General features: G+C 36.4%; 1 protein-coding gene and 1 pseudogene across 1 annotated transcript in view; one reads left to right on the forward strand and one right to left on the reverse strand.

The window, feature by feature from the left end:
- Window positions 1-25,232, reverse strand: part of CDKL5 (cyclin dependent kinase like 5) — a 145,061-nt gene that overhangs the window by 89,153 nt on the left and 30,676 nt on the right. Inside the window, exons 2-3 of the mRNA XM_054695903.1 lie at window positions 3,141-3,368; window positions 668-702 (exon numbers count right to left, since the gene is read on the reverse strand). Coding sequence (XP_054551878.1) covers window positions 668-702; window positions 3,141-3,204 — 99 coding nt within the window. The 5' untranslated portion in view covers window positions 3,205-3,368. The remainder of the gene's footprint in view (window positions 1-667; window positions 703-3,140; window positions 3,369-25,232) is intronic.
- Window positions 4,041-4,104, forward strand: LOC129145920 (U4 spliceosomal RNA; annotated as a pseudogene).

Genomic DNA, 25,232 nt, shown 5'->3' on the forward strand with positions numbered 1-25,232 from the left:
AATGTTTAAAATTGTTACAGCTTATCTACTTGCCATTTTAAAGACTGAGTAAAACATGCTCGCCACTGTGCAATAGCTATGGAAACTTGAAATGATTTCCCTGAATAATCAGTGGTTATTATTATAGTCAAATAACAAGATTCATTTCAAGACTGTCTGAAGCCGATCAACTATAGCCAATAATGACAATCATGCACTATTTTCCCAATCCTTATTTCATAACCAAACACCTATCCACTACCCTTCAAAATTTGGATAGAAGTCCATCAAGCAACCTATGTTATTGAGTCTACTTGAAAATAATGACTAAATTATTTTCTTGACCGTAAATACTTGAATATAAAATAAATCTCACTACCTCGGGTTTTTTCACTACAATCTTTTCTCTCTTCCTATTTGGCAGGTTTTTGCCTGTATATACGCAGGTTAAAAAAACAGCAAGTGACTGCAAAGAGCTAATGATTACCTAATCATCATGATAAAACATATCCAAAATCTGGGTTCACATATTAATTCTACCTCATTAAGCATCATCATCATCATCATCATCATCATCATCATCACCACAACCAGTTTTAATTATATGCCCACATGCACGGAACACTACATTAGTTTTAAAACTTTTAAACATTTACAAATGTTTTCTTTTTAAAAACCAGGTACTTACCTTGTGTCTGCATTTAAGTACAACTCCATAGGCTCCTATAATAAAAAGAAGTAAACACTTAGAGGCATGTAAACAAACTATAGCTTTTGGAGAAATCAAAATTCTACTATATTTACATTGGTTATCAGTATACATTACAATAATGATTCCTAAAATGATGATATTCTGCAGTGATAATACAGAGCATAGATATTTATATTATCTTTTATGAGCCTAAAATAGAAGCAACCCATTTCTATCAAGTATTTTTAAATGTTTCTCTTTTTAAGGAAAATTTCACTTGAGATTTTTTAATATAAGCTTAAAATTTTCTGGAGACAGTATCTGGACATAAGAACTCTAAGAATAACTGCAAATTAACTCAAAAGATTCTAAGTAACTTAAAATTTAAGGCTAATGATTTACCAGTGTAAGCTCAAAGCACGGAACCTACCTAATATGTTGTGTCCTAGGAGACAAGGAAATCCTCCTCTAAGACACTGGAATGTGTTCCCTGACTGGCAAAATAGCACCGGCCTCAGCATTCCAATTAATAATTAATAGGAGCCATAAATATTTTTGCCATAAAGACTCAATTCAAGGGGACAGGTCACACACAATCATCCCAGACACTCTGGCCATTCACAGCTAAGCACCCCCTTTTTCTTTAGTGTATTTCGACAAGATTAATCATTACCTTTTGGGTTACTTAATCTCATCATCTAGCCAATAACTACTTACAGAGGCAGACACACTGCTGACAGGTACCCAGGAAACTGAGGTTAAAGTTAACAGTGAAAGATATAAACAGGAGAATCAAAATGTGATGTGTGATAACTGAGGTTTGTAGAAATGTCAAAAACACTGACATTAATAGATAGGCAAAACCTTCCTGCATCTACGAGACGGGGACTTTGGGAAGCTAAAACTGGGAAATGAGTCTCCAACAGATCTAGGGAACCAGAACAAGTCTCCCTCACTTGCGTGGAGATAGAGCTTTATTACAGTTAGGACAGAACCAGTTATTATAGCCACCCAATTTAACTCCACTATCACCAGGCAACTATCCAATCTTCACTTAACTCTGGGGGTGAAAATGAACAATCTAGGCTACAGGAATGTAGAGCTTTCTTGACAGTTTTTAATTTCCTCAGTATATATGCATTTCTTAGCCAAAAAAGCATTTGAGGCAGTTTACAAAGAAAAAGCTACAGCAATGACTCTGACTACAACTTAAACTGACATTCTGATTTATATAACAGTTCGGTAATTTTAGTTAATCTGAGCTGATCCCTGAGAAGATAATCACCAATGGGTACACTAAGAAAAACAAGGTAATGTCCAGAAAATCTTAGGCCCAGAATGTGGACCATTCCAACCTCATCATACCCTGTGAGTTGACCATCTCTAGTCAGTAGTTTTATTGTACATGTCCCTAATTGCAATACTTTTGAAACCAAAAACCAAAAAATAGAAAAGACAGCTGCTATAAAACAGATAGCAAATAAGACATTGAGAATGAATTTTAGTTATATAATTAAAAGCAATGAAGAAAAGGAAAAGGCGTTGACTGGTGAGAAGGGTTATTCTTTCTATATGACTTCAACTCCAGACTTTGAAGCAAGCACCCAATGACTCGACTATATTTTAGTTGTTTTATTTATTTGAAAAGGATTGAACAACGTAATATTAAAATCTGGGATATCTTTGTTGTTCACATAGGTAAATTTATAAATTTCTAAAATTTAAAACTTTGAAAATTTGGAATTTGAAATTTCCAAGATAATGAAATTTTTACATTTGCTTTAAAGATCTTAGTAAAATAAACCATAATTATAATCACTTATCCCATGTTAGCAGAATTCTTCACTTATCACTTATCTCCAAAAAGTTATCCTTAAGATAAAAAATTACTGAGAATGAAAAATCAAGAAGACTTAAGAAAAACAAATTGCTGCATTTCATCAAATCAGTAGTGTTGTTGATCATAAGCATTACTTTACATACTCTAAGAAAAACAGTGCTGCCAATTAAACCATAGCATTGTTAACACATCCTGATTTTGGAGTTATTAAAATATGACCAAATTATGTGCCTTGGAATTTATAACATAGTTTGCCATTCTCAAAGACAAGTTATTTATTCATCCATTATGTAAAATTTAACTTATACTAATAAATTTTAAGTTATTCAAAAGAAGCCTTGATGATTTACAAACAAACTGTAACCTCAAATTCGTAGGCTAATAAAAAAAATGAAAGGAAGTTACCCTTAAGAAACCCGATTAATTGAACTTTAAAGGGCTTTAAAAGGTTACTGACTTTCAATTGGAGAGTAAGACTTAAATAGTTTGAGTAATTATATTTTTAATATTTTACTCTGAGGCATATATTTGAATTGATATGTATGTTAAATTAATAGAATCCAAACTAGTAACTTTTTGGTGGTAGGTGTAACTATACTATTCAAAAAACTCAAGAAAGGCTAGACTTACCTTCACCTACAACCCCAAGGATCTCAAATTTATTCATCACATTACCAATGTTAGGAATCTTCATGAAGACAAACTCCTCTTTTGATGCAAGCCACAGAACATGGCATCCAAAAAGAACTTCTGAAAAAGTTGTGTAGTAAATAGAACAAAAATGTCCAAAAGAAGAAATTCTCACAGGTTGGCGGGAACTTCACATATTTTTTCTAACGTGAAGTATTAAATGATTCCCTGAAAGAACAAACACAATTAAAAGTCATTAAGTTTTATATATAAGGACTCTAATAACACCCCACCTTTGTATACAGTTTTTAATGTTTTCAAAAAAGAAGAAAAAGAAATAATGATAGAAGGGAAGAACCCAAAACTGAATACAAATGAACAGATGCACCCAACTGTATTTGAAATGAATCCAACATAATAACCACATGAAGAGGGTCAGGAGCAAAAGAATTAATCCTGGGCAACTTTTGAAAATAGTATCTGAACTATATAAACAAATATTATGCTCTACCAAGATTTTTCTTTTTACACAGAGATTTGAAACTTCTTAGTACCTATTCTAGGGTTAAATATATTGTAGAGAATGAGAACTTGGTTTCTTATTGTCATAAAAGAATGCTATAAATGTGAAAAGGGGGAAGCCCTGGAACTAGAGTTAAACAAGTAAGCTCAGTTCTTAATATAGAGACACGTAGAAATAGGGGTGTGTGTGTGAGTGTGTGTGTGTGTGTCTGTGTGTGTGCAAACACACATACACACATATGTGTATTCCCCAGCTCAAGTAGTAGCTCAACTCCAACAGTCACTGGCAGTTCATGTGCCAAAACTGGAACCATGGCTGATTCCCAGACTATACAGGCAAGGTGCAAGATGAGTCTAGAATATATTTTTGTGGTGCTAAGCTTTGTGCAGTGGTGGTATTGTAGCCAATGAGGTTTATCCAAGGCGCGATTATTGCTATTTTTGTGGTGCTAGAAAGAAGGAAATGCTCAAAGAAGATGGGGACCAAGTCTGAAATGCATGAGTCAGCTTGAAGAGACTCCAACCAGTCAAATGAGAAACATTTGAACCCTAGAATAAAAAAAAAAAAAGTACCAATCCTTACTGACATATATAAATTGATGGAGAAGGAAAAACACTTTCCTAGAGCACAATTTCAAGTAATAAATGTAGTGATGGAATTTTAAAAATCACTATTTGCAACCAGTCTGATAATAACTATGTCAGGCAAGTATTAATATACGCTAAAATAGTGATTGGAACTTTGATGGAAAATAGCATATTATCTAATCTCAAAGTAGCTCCCTTCATGATAGCTATTAATTACAAAGGGAAAAATAGCAATCTCATAGAGAGGAATCCTGCCAGACACCACATCAATTACGTGCTCAAAGTTATTTTCAATCACAGGAAAAGTCAACATCATATGCCTCCTCATAGGATGCATCAAACATCTAACCATAGGCAGCAACAGACAAGCCCAAATTAGGGGACATTCTGCTAAATAACTGGCCTTTAAAATTATCTAGGTCACGAATGACAAGGAACCACTGAGGAACTGTTTCAGAAAAGAAGCACTATATATAATGCATGATCTGGGCTGGGAAACTGAATAAAAAAAAAAACCTTTTTTGCTATAAACGGTAACTGATAAAATTTAAATGCCTTTAAATTATATAACAATAGGTAAAAATAATCAGTGATTTTAAAAAAAATTTGATATAACAGTACAGATTACATAAAACAAAACTCTTAATATGGCAGAATGAATGAAAGTTGTAAGTACTGGGGGTGAAATGCAAAGCACAGCAACTATAATCAATAATGTGTTATATATTTGAAAGTTGCTAAAAGAGTAGATTATAAAAGCTCTTATCACAAGAGAAAAATTGTAACTATCTGCTGTGATGTTTACTAGACTTATTGTGTTCATTTTGGAATGTAAACAAACATCAAATCCTTATTGTATACTTGGAACTAATATAATGTTATATGCTGATTTATTTCAATAAAATAAATAAAATGATTAAATATATAAGGCACAGTTCAGAATCTCTACAAGACAGTCTAATAAAAAGTAAAAAAAACTGTAGAAAAAAGGAAAGAACACCAAAGTTTTTATAGAGATAAAGTTTGTCACATAAACTATTCAGAAAAAAAAATGCATATGAGAAAAAGAGGAATGATAAAGCAAATATGGTAAACTGTAACATTTGACAAGTCTTGGCCAAGGGGTTATAAAACAGGAAATATTTTATATGATCTTTGCTTTTTTCTACATCTGAAATTATTTCAAAATAAGTTCTTTTGTTTCTAAAAGCCCATCCTGTCTGTGAGAAGAACAGCTGTACCAACACTAAGTATTGGTTTAAAGGGAAGAAATAAATCAAAACCAGTAAAATCAAATTTTCTTTGCGGCCTATAAAATTTGAAACATTTGAAAAATAAGATCCTACTATTAATATTTATTAGCATTATTAATTAAACATTGTGGTAAGTTCCAGTCACCTCAGTAAAATAAGAATAAATAAAATGTATAGGATTGGAAAGAAGAAAGCAAAATAAAATTTACAGATATTATTATCTACATAGAAACTCAAAACAATTTACAAATTATTAGAATTATAAGTTTTAACAATGTAGCTGAATACACACTTAATATACAAATATCAACTGTATTTGTAAACATAAATACCAAATAGGAAATGTAATTTTTAAAAATATTTACAGCAAAAAAGACAGTATTTAATACAATAAAAGATATTCAAAACTTCTATTCAATTATGTATATACGTTTCTTCAAAGACATTAAAGAAGATCTAAATAAATAGTTATTTATTTTAAGGCTAGTAAGAGTCTATACTATACAAAGATCAATTCTCTCCATATTTATCTACAGAGACTTTGTAGTTCCGATCAAAATCCAAAACCAACAGGGTTTTCTGAGGAATTAAGACAAGCTGATTCTAAAATACAGTCTCTCCTGAGTAACAAAAATAAGAAGGCTTGACCTTGAGGGTAGGCCTGGCAGGATGCCTTATCAAATATATTGGTGCTTAGAGTGGCAATTTGGAAATTTAGACAGGGTGGTTTGGACACAGAGACAAATCAACCTGTGTAACTGATGTGAGAATCCAGAAGTAGACAATATCCTTACAGGTCCCATTTATGTCCTGCTTCAGACAGTCCTCAACAGAGTCTTTAGGATAAGTCAGATCATGTCACGTCTCTGCTCAAAACTTCCAATGGTCTTCCATTATCATCAAGAGTGCAAGTCCAAGTCCACAGGAGCCACAGGCCTTAACCTCCCAACTGCTGCACCATCACAGACTATTCTCTTGGCTGGTTTCCCTCCAGCCACGTGGGCCTCCTCTTTCAATTCAATATGTAACAAGAAAGTCATAGCTATCCTAATGCTAAGTATTTCTTAGTCACTCTACCGTTTACTTTAGGTCAGATTCTTATCTCATTTTTCATTCAACATTTACACAAAATATTTTTGCAGAAAGGAAGGCAAGAGAAAGCAGACACTACACTGAGTTTAGAAAACATAATTCAATGGAATCACAAGGTTTTAAAGGATTACTGTGACAATTGCAAGAAAATGATGTCACAGTTTTGGAAGAAGTTATATTTGTTCTCGTTATTCATTTATTAAACAAATAATTTAGAATGCCTAACATGTTTCAAGGAAAGGGTAAATAGGACCCAAAGCAGTGGTGAACAAGCTCCTGAGGTTCTTGCCCTGAGGGGCCTTCACATTTTGCTGATGGAGGAAAAACAAATACGATTATTATCAAATACTGACACAGGTTATGAAGGGGGGAAAGAGAGTTTACTTAGACAGCGAGGCCTCTCTAAAAAGATAACATTTGTGGTAAAATACCAATAGCAAGTATAGCCACCCTACAAAGAGCTATGCTAGCTACATTCCAGGTAAAAGATGCTCTGAGTATTTCTGAGAATGAATCATTCTTTCATTTTCTATGGCTGATTTGGAAGAACATCCAGGAAACACCAAAATACTCTACTCTCTGCCAATATGGCTCTTTTCAAAGGAAAGAGATAAAAATTAAATCAACTCCCAGCACCCCAAAAGTTCTGTACATGAGTTACATGTAAAGAACATTTGGTCCCACTTATCCTCTGTGGAAATAAAAATTGAGTAATACAAACTGGGAATCAGAATTTAAATGTGTGAGTAAATATATAACACAGGTGTCAAGAACAGTCTTTTAACTACCAGTATTCATAGGGGGGGGGGGGAATGCATGCCAAATTGGATTTAACTGCAATTTTGGATGAATAACACTGATTGAATTTTTTAAAGACAAAAACTCTTTAGCTTCAAGTAATTAAATAACTTGGAATGAAATGTACCTTTTGGACAAATGTTGGAAGGAATAATTGATAAAAAAAATCCTAAAAAAAAAATACCAAAGTCTGAAGAATTACCTGGCTGAAATCAAGGCAAAAGAACATAACCCAGAGGTCATCCAAACCACAGAAGATTGTTTTAACCCTCAGGCACCAAAAGAACCAGGGGGAAAGTAGGAGGAAAACAGACTTGCTCTTGAAACCTCTACAAACCCAGAGACTAAAAAGTCAAAGACAAGAGTGTTTCAAGAGGAGGACAACGCTGACAAGCTACCACTCTTAAAGCCAAACCCCCCAAGGGCTACACTCCCAGGATAAAGGTAACCAGAAAGGAAGTTGCCGTGGACAGACTGGACTTACAACTTTATGTCATCGGTGTGACAGAAGTGGATTGCAGTGGTCCCACATGCAGACTGATAGTGCCACCAAGTTGTCTACTTGAAGGGGCGGGAAGTGAAGAGGGGGAGGGAAGTCTCTGCAGGAAGACACCATCGACAAAGGCCTCCCAATATTGCTACAGATAATTTTCCATTTACAGTGTGCAGCACTTAATCAAAAACAGCCAGATACACAAGGTAATAAGATATGATGAATAAGTACCAACAGAAATTGAAACAGAAAATGACCAGGAAAGATTTTTAAAGATATTAAATTCATGATGAATCGCCATTAAACTATAGGGTGGAATGAATAGAAACCCAAGGGTTAAACATTTTGGCAGAACTAGAAAGTGCAAAAGGTGAAAATCTAAATTTGAAAAGTAAGTTAGAATTCTAGAACTAAAAGACAGAAAAATAACAAAGGAACTCAGTAAACAGTTTAAAGAGAAAAATGTAAGGACAGAACATTTTGAATCTATTTTTAAAACTTGACCCATATAAACTCTAACAAAGAACTGCAGAATACCTTTAACAGCACCCCCCCTCAGCACACAAAGAACATTTACAAAACTGATAATGTGCTAATTATCATAGCACTTAATGCTTTGTCATAACTGAGTGCTAGGTCAGAACACAATTTAAAACAAATTGCAAGAATTGAAGTTCAAGGATGTTCTCTCTCCACAATACATTAGAAAATATTCATGTTTGCAAATTAATAAATATATTATTAAAACAATCCATAAGTCAGTCAAAGAAGAGATCATAACAGACACTTTAAAATAACAGAAATACAAATCTATGGGAAGAAGTTAAAGCAATGCTTGGAGCGGGGGATTGAGAGTCGTATATATACACGTATCACAAAAATTAAAACATTGAAAGTTAATACACTAAGCAACAATCTCAATAAGTTCTTTAAAAGAACAGCAAAATAAATACAAAGAAAACACAAAGAAAGATCAGAAATTCATGAAGCAAAAAATATACAAGGAATAAAGAGATCAAAACAACAAAGAGGTGGATATATAGGTGTGTTTTAAGCCACTAAGCTTGTGGGTAGTTCATTACAAAACAGAAAACAAATAGAACAGTATTATTTCATTTATATAGTTTTAAAAGAGACAAAGCGGAACTACAAAACACATTTTAGTATGCATGCATAAGTAGTAAATTTGCACACAAAAAAGTGATCAAGTAAATGGTTTTTATAAAAATCAGGATATTGATTAGCTCTAGGGAGGAGTTGAGATTGAAAAGAGCTACTTGGAGAGTTTTCTGGGAGAGTAGTAATATTCTATTTCTTGAGTGATCGTTAAATAGACATTCAGTAGAATGTACGCTTTTTAATACATTTCCATGTTGTTACATTCCACAATACAAGTTTTTAAGAAATCAACTAGTAATTCCAATAATGACATCTTCTATAGATAGTCCTTTGACATTTATGTGGAGATACATGACAATTTTTTACATTAACCAAAAAAGTCTAACTGAGTTCTCTCTTGACGCTCAGATGCCACATAATATTCTGTGTGTAGTGCTGGGTGACAGCAACAAAACCACAAATGCCAAGTGGACACCCTGAATGATGGCCACTCTCCAAGACCAGGCCAGATGGGAAGTTGGAGAAACCTCACAAGTCTGGCCTCGAGACATCACTGACATCCAAATGCCTGAAGCCTCTTTAAGAAAGAGGGAATAGAGCAGATGATCTGTGTTATTGCAGAGAAAAGAACTAAGATCAGTGGTAAAAGTGAAAAGGAGAGATTCCGGCTCAGCAGTTACCGGACAGCGCAGAACTATCAATGGTTACTCATTCCTTCTATAAATACATGTCAGATACCACAGCGAGCCAGCCCACTGCAGATGCTCTGAGAATCCGCAGTGAACAACACAGACATGGCCCCTGCCTACTGAGGGGAGATAGACAATAAACAAAGATGATCAAAGATGATCATTCCAGACAGTGAGGAGTATTATAAAGGAAAGATTTACGGCAACTGCGAAGGAGGGGTCCGTTAGGTAGGTGGCCTGCGAAGGCCTAAGAAGGTGTGATTTGAGTGAAATCCGTTTAGCACAAAGAAGCAAGCCACGGAAACGGGTGGGAGAAGAGCATCCAGGGCAGTCTCACAGAGCTTGGTAAATTCAAGGACTAGAGGTCTGTTATCTGAAGCGCAAGCAGGCAAAAAGGGGACCAGCAGGGGGCAGGAAGAGGCCACTGGAAGTTCAGCAGTTGGACAGTCCTGTACTGCACAGGGTGTCCTCTAAGGCCCCTTCCTGCGCAGAAGCTAAGAATCTCTCAAAAAATCATTTGTGTTTCTGATAACTAACCATTAGTTTTTTAAACAAGCAACAGAATGCATTTTAGAGCAGATATTTCCTGAACTAAGAAATGTTCATAGATTAAGCAATCTCGTCTGCATTGGCAAGCAAGCAGGTAACTACAAGAACTGATAGAAACATAAGTTTTATAATTTATTTTGCATATTATTAACACTAAATTTAAGAGTGGCCTGGGCCTTCAATGTTTCCTTTGTTGTTGAAATTATAATGTTCATCTCAACAGGTCTTTTCTTCTTACCAAAGAGTACAAAAATTAGTTGAATCATGAGGTTTGTTTCTGTTTCTGGCATTGTTTTTTATACATATTAATGAGAGAACCATTTTGTCACTGAAAATTGCACAGAAATGAATTCGGTACATGACAAAACTGTTATAATAACAGAATTCAAATGATTTGAAAGCATCTTAAAAACTCGTGATCCATGTACTGAAAGAAAACATTTCTGTGGAAAACACAGCCTTGTGAAAAACCATGGAAATTACTCTCCTGTGAAGAAGGTTGTGTGGTTGTTGTAAGTGAGGAGATAATGTACTCCCATGTAGTTTCCTTCCTAGAGAGGACCTCCTAAGCAATAACTAGTAAGACTCTTCGTTTTGCTTTATTCCCCCAATAGTGATGAGTAGTAGTAAGATTTGTAATCCATCCTCCATAACTCAGTTGCCATTATTAAGTCAAGCAGATATTTGACTACCATGAGTAACATACACAGTTTAATAGCATAAAAAATTTAAATTACCAAACATGCAGCTTGTCTCCCCAACCCTTACCTTTAGAATCCTTCCACAAGGTAGGAAATCCAGATACTCAATGTATCTCCAAGCACTCACTGTTAACTATGCTAAAATCCCACCCCTTCCTGAGGATGGGAGGGCCTCAGGGTTCTGATGGGGGGGGGGGGGGAAGGTAAACTGGGATCAAAGACATTCAGGGTTCATATCATCCCACTTAAGATTCACTACTGGTTAAAAGGATTTGAAGACACATGAAAATGTAAGTATCAACTTTACCATGATTTCTGTGGGATAATTTGTTCTGATCTCTAAATTCTAAATAACTATATTTAAAATAAACCTAAAAAAAGTTGGCAACCACAGATTTTGCTGGGTTGATGTGGGTCAGAAAATGTGGTCTCCTCTATTCCAAAAAATTGTCTTCAGATGAAAAGGGGTAGAAAGAACTTAAGTCCAAGGCTACTGAAGAACACTTACTGACTTTAAATGAATTCAAGACCATTGGTCTCGAAAAATTTCATCCCTAAAATGTGTTAGGACTTTGAAGATGAGAATGCTGAACCTTCGTTAGTCTTGGGAAAATCAGAGGGAAAAGAAAATGAGAACAAACACTGGCCAAGATCAAATGTAGTCACATTTTTTCAGAAAGGGTAAACAGTACATTCAGTAAATTCTATACCTGAGAACTTATAATTAAGTAATCGTTCAGTATGTCTTGAGAGTCAACTATATGCCAGGCAGCACTTTGCTAGACACTGACATGTCAGGAAAGGAAATAGGTAAGACCTTTTATTTCATGGAATTTATCAAAGAAGCACACAATAAGTATACAGTTGCAAATGTAAGTACTCTGAAAAAGAAACAGAAGGCACTATGTTGACTTGGAATGGAGGCTTGCCACCTAAATCACAGAAAGCGATGAGTGAGCTGAGATCTGTTGGACAATTAGATATCAACTTATGAAAGAGGAGGGTTGCTGTGGGAGAGAACAATTTATGTGACAGTCCCAAGTTAGGAGGGAACACAGCAGACACAAGAGACTCAAAGGTGCAGGGGTTGGGTAGTTAATAACCTCGTACAAGGTGAGGCTGGAGAAACAGTAGGTTGGAATATTTTAAGTAGCTGTATCTTTATTGTGCGATATAAGGAGCCACCGTGTTGTGAACAAGAATGGGAGGGGTCGTCTCAGGGGTGGTATGACAAGCAGATGAGGTGCATTTTGAAAAGATCATGTCAGCCACAGAGTAGAAAATGGTTTGGTGGCTGGAAGGGGAGACATCAGTTTGAAGGCATAACAGTGATGAAGCCATTGCAGCCACCCAGGTGAAGGCTAAGGGCAGGATGGACTAAACTGGCAGATATGAAGAAAAATGGATAGACTCGATCTATTTAGAGGAGAAGCCAATACCACTGAGACAAGTTAGAGATGGGAAGAGAGAGAAGGAAGAATCAAGGGCAACTTGTTGGCTTGGGGCTTGGGCTATAAATGGAGACTGAGGTTTCTCGATGTGAGGAAGACTTGAAGAAGAGGAGCTTCAGGGTGGTAAGAAACCCAGGATTCCATGTTAGTCTTGTTAGGTTTGAATAGATATCGATTATAATGAAAAGGCAAAAACCAAAGGGAAAAGAAGGATAAAAAACTGAGGAAAGACTCTGCCACTTATAAAGAGTTAATATCCTAAGACATAAGTCTCCTACTGCGCAATATGAGGGGCAGAAACCAATTATTAAAATAGGCAAAGGATCTGAACAAATAGTTCCCAGAAAGGAACACAACTGGCTCTTAAGCGTATGAAAAGTTACTTAACTTTACATCTAAGTTTGTTCATACATTATTGGTGGAACTATAGATACAATTTTTGAAGGCCATTTTGATAATATTTTTCAAAACTAAAAACATTCTAAAGACACAGAAATTACATTTCTAGGAATTTATCCTCAGAAACACAGTGAGCATACATCACTCACTCAAAATTATTTGTGAAAGCAAAAGAAAGGAAATACCTGCCTAAATGAAGCCGACTAAATGAATTATGGTGTAGCCATTCAGTTATTTTAAGCTAGAGGCAGAAGTGATATATTATATACTTTCATATAATACCTCACAAATTTGAGTTTTCTCACTGATTTAGTTTCCAAAAAATCAAAATAATACTTAAAACTGTATCCTAATTAAATACTTCATATCTGCTTTGTATCCTGTGGTTGCACAAAAGATTGTATTTGAAAAAGGAGGTTTACTGCTATTTTTTTGAAGTTTGAAAATCCACTAAGTGAAATGGGGAAGATATTGGTCCTGAAGACATCCACAGGATTTCAAATACTGTCACTAATCTGCAAAATTCACAAAGGCTGCTACCAGGCGAAACGGTTTTAGCACTGCCCCAATTGATCTTATCATGTCTCCCGATTCCTGGTTCTTGTAGTTGTAAATTGGAGATTCTGTCGGAAATATCCTGAAACCTGGGTTTCTCTCACCAAGCTAAAGTATCAGATTTAACATTGACTTAGACAACTTTCATTTCCTCAGTTAAAAAATAAGGTTCCTCCGCTGTATGCTCTCAGAGGTCCCATTAGCTTTCAAAAATCTCACAATTTCATTTCTAAACATTTGGATCCTCTCAAACTGAAAATGAGTATCAAAATCCTCACTTAATAAATGCAATTCATAAGGGACCAGTATAACAGATATAGATGGATGGATGAATGGATAGATAGACAGGCAGATACACCCTATATACTCTATTTTTTAATTATGGTTCCAAATCACTTACCAAGGTAAGTTTTAAGAGTAGTTGAATACAATCATCTTAGAACAAGGAAAGGAATGGAGTGATTACCTTTCAACCTATTTCAGAAAAACTATAAAACCAGAATAAGTGGATTACTGCTGGCCAAACATCTGGTGATTAGACCATTCCTGGGAGGGCCACTTATGTTAAAGGAAAAACAAAGAGTAATAATGACTAGGGAGCAGCAACTTTGCAAGGCATGAAGAGGAAGTCTGGGATATTTTCCAAATGGGTTGGGAGGAAGTTATTTTTATTTACAGGGATATTCGTGTCCTATTTAAAATATAGCAGAAACTGAAGAAAATCAAGCTAAAGATCTTGTACTTCTCAGCTGTTTGCCCTACTAATTTTAGAAGGGTTAAGAAACATGACTTTGGGGAGAAAAAAAGAAAAAAAACATTACTTTGAGCAAACAAATAGCAGTCAAAGTTATATGCAATTTCATCAAGGTCATTAATTGATAAAAACATTAATTGTAAGAGATTTGTACACAACTAGTAGTAATAATAATTTAATCTGCCAAAAGAAAAGATAGGTTCTTTCCCTTGTAAATCACAATTTTTAAAAAACCTACCCAAGACATGGTTAAGAGGACTTTTGAGTTCCAGCTCCCCCACAGTCTAAATGTTTGGCTGGGCAGTCTCTTGAAGCTTTAGTATGTTTGCATTTGTAAGCTGCAGCTAAGCTTCCCGGACAGCAAATGCCTGAAGTAATTTTCAACACCAATTCTCTGACATCAACTGGGGCATCCTACAATCTATCCTCACACTAACTACCCAGAGTTAACATCAGACTCCACAGGCTCAGACCCACCAGACTTCTCTCACTCTAGAAGCCAGTCACGCCAGGGGCCCCAGGCCATCTGCACTTCTGTCTAATTTGGCTAAAAATTACAGGGTTCCCATAATTCCTTCCTCACGTTTGGTAATTCCCTAGAATGACTCCCAGAAATGATGAAAATGCTTTACTTACCATGTTATTTTATAAAGGATACAACTCAGGAAGAGTCAAATGGAAAAGAGGCACAGGGCAAGGGATGGGGGTACAGAACTTCTGAGCCCACGTACGGTACACCACCTTCCCAGCACCTTAATACATTCACCAATCCAGAAGCTCCCCAAATTCTGTCCTTTATGGATTTTTGGGTGGTTTCAAAATGTAGGGGTGACTGATTAAATTGCTGGCCATTGGAAATGTCCTATGGCACAAAGGAAACATGGACACCAGGGCTAACAAGAAGCAGGTTTACTGTACCAGTGCTGACTCAGTGGATTCTCATGCCAAGGCTGAGCCCTTGGGAAGTCAGGGGCTTGTATACACTTTCAGGTTCTACAAGGTTCCAGGTGGGTTTGCATTGGCAGCGGTACATGGTCAGATATGACGTGGCTATATACCAAGAGGTGAGTTGTATAGTTGCATATCAAGGAGTGAGTCAAGGGTCAGTAGTCATGGGACCTCCCTGCCCCGCCCAGGTCCATTCTGCCTCATGGTGGTACATGGTTTAACATGAAGCAAGATTCATATCAGGGACTGAGTTGCAATATCAGGGACTGAGTTGCATACCAGGGACTGATCAAAAGGTTGTTACTAAGACCCCCAGGCTGCTTATCGCAGGTCACCATGCTTCAGTAATGGGCTCGATCTCCAGCCCCTGTCCTCTCCCTAGCGTGGGAATAGAAAGAAGATGCTGGTCCTTTAGATCACCAGGTCCATCCTGAAGTTATCCAAGGACCTCGACAAGGAGTCATCTCATTATCACACAAAAGACACTGAAGATTCATTCTTGAGACAAGAACAAAATAGAGAAGGGAAGGCCTTTATAGCATTCCAAGCATACAAGTAAAAGTTTGTGCTAAAATTCAGCCCAAAACAAAAAAACAAAACAAAAAAAAAAAAAAACAAAACAAAAACCAAAAACAAACAGCTTATCTGAAGTCCAGGCCAGAGGCCAGGAATGCAAGAAATAAGGCAGGGACTAAGTCACAAAAGGCCTTGTTTGTCAAGCCACATGTTATGTTTCCCCTATATTTGAAGAAAGGTTCAACTGCATTACAAGAAGTTTGAAGGTTAATGCCATAGACAAGTACATCTAGAAGCTTTTTAGGCTAGTACTTGCCAGTGTTATGCTTCAGAAAAATTACCATGGAGACAGAGTGTTAGGGCAAAGACAATAATCAGAAAGTTACTGATTGACAGAGGCCAGGCATGAAATCAAGAAAATCTCAACTAAAACAGCAATAATGAGATGATAGAAAGGCAGATAGATTTAAGATATTTAGGAGGGGCACTCAAAAGACACAGTGACAATTTAGAAGTCGATGAATGAGAAATGGAGAAGTCTAGATGAATACAAAATGCCTGCTTTAACTATTAGGCATACCAAAGCACTGCTAGCAATAACTGGGGATACAGAGGAACATATGGAAAAATAGCAGTACATGACTGACAATTATGGGGTCTTATTTCAGTATTTGTAATGGAAGTTTTTGCTGCACAACACAGAGTAATCATGAATAGCTGAATGAATGCAAACTTGAACTTCAGGTCAAGTAAGGAATACAAGCCATATATATAGACTGTATGAGAAACTTGAGACTTAACCTATTCAATTTCCAACTGAAGGTAACTTTATCAAGAATATAATCTGCTCTAAGGGTAAAGATGCCTGTCATATATTCTCAGGCTCCATGCTGAACTCACTTTTCAGATGAATATATTATAACTACATCTTTAGAGAATCTTTAGGAAAAGGTGCTTTGGAAAAAGATTGACCCATGTAATGATGCATTTTCATCTACCCAAGGTCAGAAACTTCAAGTCATTTAGACCAGTGGTTCTCAAACTATTTGGAGTAAAGGTATAATTAATTCATTTCTCAATCCCATGTAGATGGGATTGTAAAATACAATAAAAGTGGTATGGCACTGTTAAATCGTTACAAGTTCCTAAATTCTTACATTCATTTCCTAAATATTTTATGCAAAAAATACTTAATACTTTTGGGCCTCCCCAGTAGCGCAGGGGTTAAACTCTCAGCGCTATCAAGCTATCTCCAGCCCCTGCAGCATGAATTCAGTCCGAAGCCAGGGAGCTAACCCACATGTCCGAGCTAACCCACATGTCGCAGCAGACCTCTCCTGTCTCACCCGCTGTTCCCCTCAGCAGTGTATTTCAGTAGATCTGCCTGTCTTGCTCCCCACTCTGTCTCTGGTGAATCCTCTCACCCCCTGTACCTCTGGCCTATGTGCCAATTCTTGTATGCATAAATAAAAATAAATCTTAAAAAAATACCTAATACTTTTAAGACTCATTATTTTAAGTGTTCAAAGAACACTGACAATTCATAACCCAACAAGGGTACACTGTTTCCTAAAGAAACAAATTTCAGGGGCCTCCCTGGTGGCGCAGGCGGTTGAGCGCAGCGCTGTGAAGCTGTCCGCAGCCTCTGCAGTGCCGGTTCGATCCCCAGCCACCCTTGGAGCAACCCACATGGCGAGCAGACCTCTCCTGTCTCACCTGCTGCTCCCCTCAGCAGTGTCTTTCATCAGTCTGGCTGTTCTGCTCCCAGCTCTGTCTCTGGTGAATCCTCTCACCCTCCCGCGCATCTGGCCTATACCCCGGTTCTTGTATAAATAAAAAATAAACCTTAAAAAAAGAAACAAATTTCAAAACACTATCACCTTTTTTTATATGAAGAGATTGTGACTTTTCTTAGGCAAGGTAGTTAAAACACTTTTCTACCAAAAATTGTTAATTTCCCATTGCCTCCCCCCCCCCCAAAAAAAATCCAAATTCCTAAGGCATGATGTCAAGGAAAATAGTCAAAGGCATATTTCTTCATTTATTCCATCATTTAGTCATTCAAGGCATACCTACTGTACACCTATTAATTAGGGATCATCTCATCTGATCTTATCTTACAGAGGGCAAAATTTAGATTCAGGACAGTTATGCGACTCAATCTGAAACTAACCTTTGAATTTAAGTATAACCTTTTGCAATCACCCACATCACCCTATAAAAATCCTTGGCTCTAAACCAATAACTACATTTACTCATCAACACCTAGAACACTCCTTCCTTCCCCTTTGTCCAGGTCATTCCCCCGCCCCCAACACTTGCAAACTGAAGTATTAGCCATCATTTTATAGGTCAAGAGAATTGTAATTTTTTTCTCGTTCAGTCCAGTTGCAAGTTATCCTCTATAAATTCTGAGTTTTTTTCCTTTAGTTTCTTGAGACTAAGCTTCCCATGATAAAAATTCAAAAGAATAATCTATAATTCCTCACATTCCATGCTTACATGACATTCATCATACACTTATTTAAACATTTATTGTTTGCATACATAGTTATTTTCCTTTGATAAATAATAATTTCCTAGAAAATAGATATACTATATCTCTACTATATCTTGGATCTGTCCCATACATATAAAATAAATAATCCTCAAAAAAAATTTTCTATTTGTAGGACAAAATAGGTAATAAAACTTGATTCCTTCTAAAACCTTAGGGGTGCGGGGGTCATTTTCAATTTTCTTTCTTATCAAATCTTTTTATGAAGTATTTTTAAAAAATTAACCTGCATTCAACTATTTTCTGCCTATCAATATCAACTTAGGGAGAACTTAATAACAAGCCACATTTGTGAAAGAAAGGTACAGGGAAAGAAAATATAATAAATGGGTCTGGGACACCATTCTAACAATTCTTAATTAACAACTGACTAAACATATTTATAACAATAACTGACAAAATGGATTTGTAAATAATATTATCAACTACTTTCGTTATATGGATTTATAGTACTAGCTAATTTAACTTAATTACTAGTGTTTTTAATTCTATGCAAACAGGATATAAAGCCCTCTGAAATACAAACTACCATCTTCCTGTTCAGGGAATCACAGAATCTAAAGCTGGGACAAACCCTACCCAATCATTATATGAATGAGGAAACAAAGCTTACAGCCAAGTCTCCAAATCAGCTTCTGCTGAGGAGCTCCACTCTGGCTTGACTGAGGGGTCCTCTCCCCATTCACCACAAAGTAGGCAGTAAAACTAGATAGCTTCCTGGTGACCAAGGAGCCTGCTTCTCAACATGGTATCATCAATCTCCTTGAAGTAACTTCCAGTTAGTTAATCATAAGCACAGGTTCAAACTTTTAAAGAAACTCAAGCACATTCCAAATTAAAATGCTGCCTCTTTTCTAGCCTGAATTATGCAAACATAAGCTTGTCTATGTCTATATTGGTTAACATTTCCTAATAATTTTAAAAAATCAAAAGTGAGTTTTCTTAGTCTGTATACTTTAACATGTCCTCCTCAGAAAACGAAAAATCATTATTTCAACAATCCAAGACCAATTAAGATGAACAATCAAGCCCAGTTGTAGGGTAAGGTAAAAGGTATCAGGCTTTTCTGCCCTCCCACCATTAGGATAGATGACGGAACCCTGCGGTCCTGAATGCATGCCTGATGGCGGCACCTGGAGTAGGGTGTGGGCATAGGTAGATGGGATTCGACTGGGCTTTTAAGGGCGGCGTCACAGGGACGCCAGGAGAAGGCGAAAGAGAAGCTGAGAAAGAAGCAGCAGAAGCCAAGAGAGAAGCAGAGAAGGCTGGAGAGCCCAGATAAAGTGAAGACTTGCTGGGGGCTGGGAGGCCTCCCAGCCTCCCGGCCCCCCAGCACCCTTCCCTGCTGTGTACTGTGTAAATCCCAATAAAAAAAAAAAAACTGCAAAAAACCACTGAGGACTCTGACTCCTCCTTTACCCGGTCTGCTGGATCCTAGAAAACCTGCTCAGTGGTCCTTCCTGCCTCTATACCAGTGCACTGATGTTGGCTCAAACCCTTCCTCTACTTGGACCCCTCTTTCTAGTCTTCTGAGAATACTGACACACCAGTCAACTTTCACTAGTTATTATGTGAACATGAGCAAGTTATTGAACCTTTTAAAGCCTATCTTGTCATTCACTAGGAGGGATTGATACTACCTACTTACAGGTTAATGGTGAGGGTTCAGAGTTTTATAAGCAAAGTCTCTGATGCCTAGTCACCTCATAATAAAAACAAAACAATTATTAGTAATTAAATAATAAAACTAATTTAACACAATAAATGATGGAAATAAAAAGGTTAATACTTCTAGAAATTGGGATTTATCATATCAATTATGAGCCTGCACTTAAAGTCCCCCAAATGAGACAAGCAATTTATAACAAGACCCAAAAGAAATAAAAGATTCATGAAATGTCGTTAGCATTTTTAAGTGCAATATTTTTATTAAATACATTTTTAAGGCAAGCAATATTTCAGTCTTGCCAGTTCTGAAGACAATTAAACTATTTGCAAAGCAGTGCTATTTTAATTTGATATCACTGGAATTACCATTGGAAAGCTTCTACTCAGCCTAAACAATTTAGGACAATGCTGAACCAGAACCACTTGTGACACTGCACTGCACTATTCACATTACTGATCACTTAATGGAATCATGTAAGTAAAGTCCCTTTCAACTAACTGATAAGTAAAACATCTTGTGCCAAGACAAAGGACTGACAAAGGGAAGTGAACCTCTCAGCAGGAATTGTTGAGGCATGCTGTGAAGTATTTTGTTTGGAGGAAAAGCAACTGCACTCAATTACCTTTAGCCCTGAAAGATTTGATGAAAGAAACCACAGGAACAAGATGAACACAAAGGTATATTTAGAGGTCTACAAATGGAAGGATTCTGCCTAAGGTATGGAAAATAAAATGAGGCTTCATTTTCCAAAGATAAAATACAGAGAGCCAAGGTGAGTGGAATCTAAACTCTAAAGAAATGAATTATCAATTAATCACTATCAAAGGAAAATGAAAACATAATGAAAGCAATGAAGATTATAATTTAGAACAGGAAATACCTTTCCATGAGTGATACTTTATTCCAACAAAATTAAATCAAACAGGAAAAACACTTCCAGAATGATAAGAGGTGCTCCAAGTGTATCATCCCCAGCACAACAATCCTAACTGGTGAAAATCATTAAACAAACAAAAAAACCTACTTAGATATAGTCTCTCAAAATAGCACAAGGGTGTATGGCAAATGCAGAGATATAGATTCAAGAAAATCTACTGAATGTTGGCAAGCGCAGCAAATCTGCAGCATTTGAGCCATGACCCGCTTCACTAGTCTACCCAATCCCCAGCTCTACTTCAGGTGTATGAGAGAGCTGGAATAGCTGTGTTATAGTCAGACTAATTAGACATTAAGGAAAAAAAATTATAAAAAATAAGGAAATAATAACATCAGCATTAGTAGTCAATAATTAATATTCCCTTGCTACAAATAAAAGACATTTTATAGTGATAAAAGGGTCAAATTATCAAGAAGATATAAAAATTTAAACATACACACACCACATGACAAAGTCCCAAAACACATAAAAACTGAACCAAAGAAATAAGAAAAGCCAATGCGCACAAGCAAGAGATGGATAATAAGGAATCAAGTGCACACAAAACACTCAAAAGACATGTCCTCTGCTCATGCATCAATGCTGAACTCTGATTTTAAGCTTTGCCTGATAAATATAAGTTTTCTTCAGTTGATAAACTACTAAGAAATAGTAATCTTGCTTCTTTTACAGGAAAAATAAAATCTGTTACATGAACAAACATAATATTTATTAAATTCAGGAATCAGAAAGTAGGAATAATCATAAACATTAAAGCAGTGATTTATATTGTCCTTTCCAAGAAAAGCAACAGCTCAAATATGGAATATTAAAGTACTGCCATGAATTCTAATTTATATTAATATTAAATGTTAAAAGGTTCAACTGTATTAAAAATGATGCACATAGGGATATTATTTTTCCAATTAATCATTTTGTTAAAATGTTATTGTAAGATAACAAGGTTTAAAATATATAAAAACTAAAAAAAATCATATCATGGGGAAACTGCTTCAATGTGTAAGACATTTGTTATTCAACTTTAAAGAAGTTGGGTCAACAGGTTTTCCAAAATTCATGCACTATCTTATGCTCATTCAAATACTAACTTTGGATTAGTCAATATCCAAGCCCAGAATTGCCTTTCCACTAAGAAAGGTCTCTAGCAGCAGGATTCCATTTCCGCACTTCTGTATTTCTTCTGTGCAGCAAAACATATTTCTATCTTTCCCTTCCTCTGCTACTAATTCTGTGATCTTTGGGCAAGTCAATTCAACAAATTAGTTAATATGCTGTAAAAGGGCCTCAGTATCAGAAACTTTGAAGTCCTCTAAGTTTAGTGACACCAGTAAATTTGTAAATCAGAGAGCACTGTTGCAGGGGTGTGGGTGGAGCATAGTTTGAAAGAGGTACCAACTTGGAGACAGGCAAAACAACTATTGCAAAAGGCCTGGTGAATTATGATAATAGACCATAATTTAGTTAATGGCAGCAGAAATGGAAATGAGATCATTTTCAGGAAATAATAAACACATACCATATGTTTACCATTTTTATTACCAAACTAGACCATGAGGTGAATAATCAATGTCAAAATATATAAAAACGAACAAAATCTAGACTGATGCTATTGAAGGAACAAAAGTCATTAATTTGTAGATTTTATTTCATTAGAAGCAACTTTGCCTTGATGGTCTACGGATCATACACAATTTTCTTCTCTGGGCTTTAAAAGTACCACAGATCTTAAATTTAGGCAAGAAGTGAAATTTAAATTTTGTTTTAAGCAAAGCATCTTTGTGGTCAATCAGAAAAGGGTTAGTTCCACACGTCTCACTTCTAACTTGAATTTTTCTGACCACTAATAGAAGATACCAAAATGAAATGGTATTATCTCTGAGTGGGTAAAGGGAAGGAAGGGAAAAAAAAAAAAAAAAACACGAAACTTTTGTCTGAAGCCATTACCTCTGTACAGTATCTTAGTCTACATCTTTATAATATTAAGCAGCTTCACATTCACTGAGCAAGGGTTCCCAGCTGCCTCAAGAGCTTTTGCTTTAGAAGGACATAATTCATAATAATCACCTGCCTTACATAGTCAAGTAGTTTTCACTTCCATACACATTGTGTGCACAATCAGTGCTGAGTTTTTTCCTTTTCTCATGAAAGCATAGAAGCACCTGTCATATTAATTCAGTTCCTATCTGCATGTAATGAAAATTTTCTAATAATCAAAAAAATTAATATTACATATGCTACCTAATAGACATTTCTAATCCCAGTCAGTATGTGTTCTACATGCAAAACACATTCCAAAGTTCAGAAAACAAATTAGAAGAGATTTTCCAACCCTAGAGAAAACTAAACGGCGAAAAGACAAATTAATACCCTCGCCCCATTATGGACTGCAGTAAGGAGATAAATATAAACTATTTTCAGCACATTCTTTTCTCATGCCCTTCCTCCACTACCGTTTCAGATCTTCCACTAAAAAACAAAGTAGCAAGCTCTAGCAGGCACGCTGCTCCAGCAGACAGAAGGCAGACCTGGAACACAAGGGGTGCAGTGGGAGTCTGAGACAGCAGACCACTTAATTTTGCTGGCTGAGTGGATCAACCTGGCTGACAAAAATTTGAGGCTCTCTATTTCAAACAGCCTAGAACTCCTGAAGTGGAAATTTCCTGCAAAAAGTCATCTCCTTTTATTCACCATTACTAGGTGAAGTATTAACGTTTCAGAAAGTGAGCACAGGAAGAAATCTTAGAATCTTAGGGCACTCATGGTTATTTTTCATCCCAAATCCATTAAGGTCTCTGTAAAGTGAGCCATATTTAAATTTTGTATCTGTTTTCCTCTTCAAAATGTAAATATTTTCTGACCTGGAATTCATTTACTAGAACTGTAAAACTTTAATAACAAAACGAAGAAAATCAGTAAGACGAAGAAATTTTATAGTAAAACACATTAGGAAAAGGCCATGGTATTCAAGAAGAAGAAAAGTGATCCAAAGTACAGCATTTTAAATTCTCAAGTGATGATGCTAGCATATAAACATTTCTCTGTAAACACCACAGGAAATGGAAACCTTGAGGCTGAAAGCATTATTACATTGTCATATCTCCTGATAAGACGAGGCCAAAAGAGAGGCCCAAAATGGGAAGTACAATGTACTGGATCATTCTATCATAAACTTTTTTTTTTTTAAGATTTATTTATTTATTGTATTTATTTATACAAGCACTGGGTACAGTCAGAAGCGCGGGAGGGTGAGAGAATTCACCAGAGCCAGAGCGGGGAGCAGAGCAGGCAGAAGGACCGAAGGACACTGCTGAGGGGAGCAGCGAGCGGCAGGAGAGGTCTGCGCGCCATGTGGGACCCTCGCCCGGTGGCCGGGGAGCAGCCGGGGATCAAACCGGCACTGCAGGGGCTGCGGGCAGCTTTGCAACCCAGCGCTCAACCGCCGCGCCGGGGAGGCCCCATTCTATCATAAACTTAGTTGACCTAGGAGCTGTGCTTTCCAGCATCTCCTTCGCTGTAGGGTTCGTGGAGTTAGAGACAGCCAAACTCTTAGAGGGTCTCCATGGTTAGATGTGGTAAAGACAAATGCAGAAGTGCCTGGCAGCTTGTCTTCACTCTTTTCCTGTTCCCTCCATGTCCAGCTCTTCGTCCTCACCTGCTCAACAGTGGCCCAAGACCCAACAAGGCTGTGGGATGTGCAAGGCTGTGGGATGTGCACCCACAGAGACAGCAGCTACAGAGACAACAACTTCCCACAGACCTCTCAACAATCATCCTCTTGCAATCCTACTTCGATGACTGTACAGATTTCATTTCTTACAATTGTCCCAGTAATAGCCTATGCCAGTGCTTCAGGAAGATCTACTAGGAACTATTTTTCTGATCCTGCCCCTTCCTGATTGTCACAGCCCCAGCTCCTCCTCCGGTCTGATTACTATTATAAACTCCTCATTTCCCTAACACTCAAAAAGGTTCTTCTCAGACTGAATCCCGACTACTATCCTAAAAAATTCAGCAATTAACTAGTGATCCATCAGTATTGGCAGAATAAGTTTAATTACTGAAAGCTACTTCCCTTTTACTGCTAAGGTGAGTTTTTCCTGAGAGGTAACCAGGTTTATTTATTTCATCCACTTACTTCTACAGTCACTGTTTTTCTATCAAGTGGTTCCTAAAAAAAGACTAGTCCTTTACTTTTATCCCTACATACAGCACATAAAAATACATATTAAACAATCCGAATTATAGTGTTTAAGTTATTTTAATAAAATATGCAAAAATTTCAGTTGTTTAAATCGCCTTGTCATTTCAGGATTTGCTAAGAGAAGAAACAAATGGACTAAAAATAACTAATTTTTAAAGTCTTTTCTGAAATGGGCCCATGAATTCTAATTATACAACAAAAACCTATAAAGTGGTCATCAGAAATATCTCCTCCCTAAAAGAAACATATATGAAGTACTCAATCCTTCATTAGATATTAATTCATTAACATTTTTTAAGTC

Source organism: Talpa occidentalis, unplaced genomic scaffold (assembly GCF_014898055.3).
Source record: "Talpa occidentalis isolate TD23 unplaced genomic scaffold, MPIMG_talOcc4v2.1 talOcc4.15, whole genome shotgun sequence".
Classification (NCBI taxonomy): domain Eukaryota; kingdom Metazoa; phylum Chordata; class Mammalia; order Eulipotyphla; family Talpidae; genus Talpa; species Talpa occidentalis.